Source organism: Vulpes vulpes, chromosome 6, assembly GCF_048418805.1.
Source record: "Vulpes vulpes isolate BD-2025 chromosome 6, VulVul3, whole genome shotgun sequence".
In the NCBI taxonomy this organism is placed as follows: domain Eukaryota; kingdom Metazoa; phylum Chordata; class Mammalia; order Carnivora; family Canidae; genus Vulpes; species Vulpes vulpes.
In genome coordinates, this window is record NC_132785.1 from 17,705 (window position 1) to 22,101 (window position 4,397).

At 76.3% G+C, this 4,397-nt stretch overlaps 1 protein-coding gene across 1 annotated transcript; it reads left to right on the forward strand.

Annotated features, from left to right (window-relative positions):
* Positions 1-245: 245 nt before the first annotated feature.
* On the forward strand, positions 246-2,912 carry LOC140599458 (USP6 N-terminal-like protein; the record flags this gene model as incomplete). The annotated part of the gene is made up of 5 exons (XM_072762552.1): positions 246-294; positions 1,068-1,188; positions 1,857-1,951; positions 2,175-2,240; positions 2,805-2,912. Coding segments are annotated over 5 exons (439 nt in total), but the record flags the coding sequence as incomplete, so codon positions are not given.
* Positions 2,913-4,397: the final 1,485 nt, after the last annotated feature.

Sequence of the window (4,397 nt, forward strand, 5' to 3'; positions counted from 1 at the left end):
CCGGAGCTGCACACCCCACGGCGGGAGCCGCTCGGAGGCGTCGGACACCCCAGGGTGCACTGAACCCCCGGCACGCTGCACGTGTGAGGTCGCCGCCTGTCCCCGTGCGCAGACCTGACCCCGGAGATCGGCCCCCGCGGAGGGGCCCTGCGGGCCGCGGGGCCTGCGGGGCGGGTGTCGGCACCTCGGCGGCCTCGCTGGGCGGGGGCTGACTGAGCAGAGCCCCCCACTGTCCCCCCTCCTAGGCAGCGAGCCCTGTTCTGCGTACTGGCAGCCTACTCGCTGTACGACACGGTGAGTGTCCCTGCCCCCGCCTCCTGCCCCGCGGGCGGCCTTGTCCTGAGTGGTGGTGACCAGCGGGACTCACAGTGATGGCCCCGGCTCCACGGCCCCCGAGATGCCGGGGAGGGTCTCTCTCCTCCGGGACGGGCAGGGGGCGGGGTGCAGACCTCCCAGGGGAGGCAGGGCCTGCGTGCCCGAGGGCCGGGGCTGCCCAGGGCCCCCGCGTGCACCGCGGCCGTCCTAGAGCTCGGGTCTGGACCCTGACAGACGGCACTACCGACGAGAGCCCGGGCGGGGAAGGCTCCCACTCCCCCGAAGGGAACGAGGCCGAGGCGCCCAGGAGGCCGCCCCCTTCCACGGCGCATTCCAGAAGGGTCCCCGAGGACCCCAGCTCACACGCTCCCCGGCCCCGCGGGGTGTCCTGGCCCAGCTCCCCTCGTGGGACCTGCCAGGGGCCACAGTCAGGCCCCCCCACCCCCCCGCCGACCTGCCCTCGGGGGGGTCTCCAGACCTGGCGGGTCCCCTACAGCCTGGCACAGCTCACGGAGGCCCCTCCTGCTGGCCTGAGGACGGGGGTCCTGGCACGGCGGCCGCAGGGCTCGGTAGCGGGGCCCGGGGTGCTCGCGCCCCAGCTGGTCCGGGTGGCCCTCACCTGCTCCCCCGCCCTCTGGGAGCCCCCTCCGGGAGCCCGGGCTGGGAGGGAGCCGGGGGAGCCTGACGCCCGCGGGGAGGGCTCAGAGGGGGCCTCGGGGCGCACGCCCTCCGTGGGGCTCTGGCTCTTGCAGGAGGTGGGCTACTGCCAGGGCATGAGCGAGATCGCGGCCGTCCTCCTCATGTTCCTGCCCGAGGAGGACGCCTTCTGGGCGCTGGCCCAGCTGATGGTGGGCGACCGGCACTCCATGCACGGTAGGGGCCCGCCGGGGAGCTCAGGAGGGCCTCCCTGCAGGCTGCTGCACCGGGGGGCAGGCGGGGACCCCCCAGCTCGCCCCCCCACGGGCAAGGGCCCCGCCTCCCCGGTGGCCTCGGGGTCCCGGAGCCACGGCCACCCGCCCCACCGTCTGCAGGCCAGGCACGCACTCCCGTTGCTCCCCCAGCCTCCCGCCGGGCTGCCGGCTTGACCCCCAGGCCCCCCTGCCAGCCCACGGACACACGGGGCCCAGGGGGCAGCGTCTCCCCCTCCCGGGGGCCCCCAGCCTCACTCCCAAGCCCCACAGCAGAGGGCCGTGCACGCCCATCACCCTCCCCGTGGCCTGCACCCGCTGCCCCTCGGGGCTGGGGACCCGCCTGTCCCCGCGGCGGCCCCCGCAGGAGAGAGGGTGCTGGGTCAGCCGGGCCCGGTCCTCAGCCCCCAGCCCACGCCCCGCGGGGTCTCTGTGAGGACGAGGGTCCCCGGGCCCCGCGCCCCCGGCCTGGGAGGCAGGCCCTGCCCTCTGGGAAGAGCGGATCCAGCCCGGGCTCCGAGGGCGGTGGGCACACGGGGGTCAGGGCGTGGCGGGGAGGCCCCTGCCCCGACACCCCCCACCCCGCCTGGTGCAGGAGGAGGCCCTGACCGTGGGGGCCTGGGGCCTTCTCAGGCTTCTTCGTCCCGGGCTTCCCGAAGCTCCTCAGGTTCCAGAGACATCACGAGCGGGTCCTCCAAAGAGCTCTCCCGGACCTGAGGAAGCACATGGCGAGTGGGGGCGAGTGGGAGCTCCTGAGGCTCCGACCCCGGAGCCCGGGGCAGGGGGTGGGGGGCATGGCCCTCCCTCCGAGCTGCCCAGAGTTGGGGTCACGTTCCTCCCCCTGGGGCCCGGGGGCGCCCTCGGGGCTGGGCTGGGCCGTGGGGGGGAGCGCGTCCACCCGGCTCCAGGGGCCGCGGCGTGGGGCCTGAGCACCCCCTGCCCTCCCGCCAGGACGAGGAGCAGATGTCCACCGGCATCTACAGCCCCAAATGGTTTCTCCAGTGCTTCCTCGGCCGGGTGAGGCCCCCCCCCCCCCCCCGGGACCCCCGCTCCCGGACCTGCCCCCTGCCCCCGGGGAGGGCCCAGCTCAGCCCCACCCTCCAGACGAGCCAGGCCCGACCCCGGGGTCCTGAGGCTGAGGCTGAGGCTCGCAGCCCAGCCCGTCCTGGAGAAGCCCAGAGGGTCCCTGGACGAGGTCCCGGGGGGCGGCCCGTCTCTGCCTCAGCTCCCCCGGGGGAGGCCGGGTCAGCCCGGGGTGTGGACGGGCCCTCGGCCCATCGGGCGGCCAGCCTGGGGTCCTCTCGAGGCGTGGTGTCGTCAAGTGCGGGCAGAGTCTGTGCCCCCAGGGGTGCGGGAGGTGCTGGCCGGGGTCGGAACCCGGAGCGGCCGGGAGTCCCTGATCTCCCTGGGAGGAGGGCACGCACGGGGAGGCGGGGGGCGGGGGGCGGGGGGCGGGGGGGGGGGGCGCTGCGGGGCCTCGTCGCAGGCAGCCGGGGGCCAGATGGCAGGCCTAGCCTAGCCCCAGCCGAGCCCCCCAGGGGCCCTGCTCAGGCCGCTCCTCCCACCCCGCCGTCCCCCTAGACCCCCTTCTCGCTCACCCTGAAGCTGTGGGATGCCTACGTGTTGGATGGGGAGAGGGTGCTCACGGCCATGGCCTATACCATCCTCAAGGTGCACAGGAGTAAGTGAGCCCCCGGGAGCCCAGGTGTGCCGGGGGCGGGGGGGCAGGGGCGGTGACCCTGGGCTCTGAGCAGCACCCAGACCGGGGGCGGGGGGACGGCGGGGCAGGCGGGTGCAGCGGGGCTCCCCGAGTGGAGCAGCGGGCAGGGGCCACCCCGGCCAGCGCACTGCCCGCGGCGCTCCTGGGCACAGCGGGACCCCAGCCGCTGGCCTGGGGGCCCCGGGGGCCCCAGGGCGGGGCCCTCTGGGTCTGACTCTCGCCCACCGCCCAGAGCGCCTCCTGAAGCTGCCCCTGGAAGGGCTCCGGGAGTTCCTCCAGGACTCTCTGGCCCAGCCCTGGGCCCTGGAGGACGAGGCCGTGCTGAGACACCTTCGGGCCTCCATGACCCAGCTCCGCAGGATGCGGTGCGACCTGCCCCCGCCAGGTGGGCTCAGGGCCCCGGCCCCTCCCGACTCGGCCTGCTGGGGCCGCCCACAGGGGACAGAGCCCCCGGGGCCCCCGTCCTCATCTCTGGGGCTCTCCTCTTCTGCTCCAGCCTCGGGGACCCCAGGCCAGGGCTGGGCGGGCGGGTACCCACTGCAGGGCCCGGGCAGCAGTGTGGGGGGCTGAGCACAGGGTCAGGCCGGGGGGGGGGGGGGGTCACGCGGGAGCCGTGAGGACCCCCGGGGCCCCCAGCGGGGGACACACAGCCTGCTGGAGACGCTGACCCCGTCGGCCTCTTTCCAGCGGGACCTGAGGAGTTCCCCACGAGGCCCCTGGGCCTGGAGCCAGTGTCCCCGGCGCCCGGGCCTCTCCTCCCTTCTCCGGCCTCTGAGCCACCGCCCAGGCTGGAGGAGCCGGCCTCCCCGGGCCCAGCCGCCCGGCCTGAGCCGCCCGGACCCCCTCCCGGCCAGGCCATCGTCCAACTTGCCCCCCAGCCCCGGCGGTGGAACTCCCTCCCCACCCTCCCGGGGCAACAAGGCGGTGCAGGCAGGCGGCCCCGGGACACGGCGGGCTTCAAGACCGAAAACGGGGTCTCCTTCCATTTGGCACCTGCCTGGGCCACCCCAGAGGCCCCGCGACGGACCGGGCCCTGGAGCACCCCCGGGACTCCCATCACGCGGTCCCCCCAGCCCCCTAGGGATGACGCTGTCGGGCCCAGGACACCCTTCCTGCCCCGCGGCCACTGCAGCTCGTGCCCCTCGCTGGGCAGTGACGGGCACAGCCAGGGCAGAGCCAGGGCGGCGCTGAGCCCGCTGCCCCGAGGCCCCGCACAGGCCCGGGACCCTCTGCCCCCCGCGTCCACGGGGCAGCTCGATGCTCGCGGGCCTCGGGGGCAGAGCGTGGCGGTGAGGGCGGGGGCCCGGAGGCTCCGGCCCGCCGTCACCGTGCCCTGCCTCGTCTCGCTGTGCCTCCCGGAGGGCGGCACCGCCCGCACGGGACACCAGCCCCTGACCCAGAGGGACCTGGGCTGGCCTGGCCCCGGGCTCTGTGGGGGCAGGGGCGACTCGAGC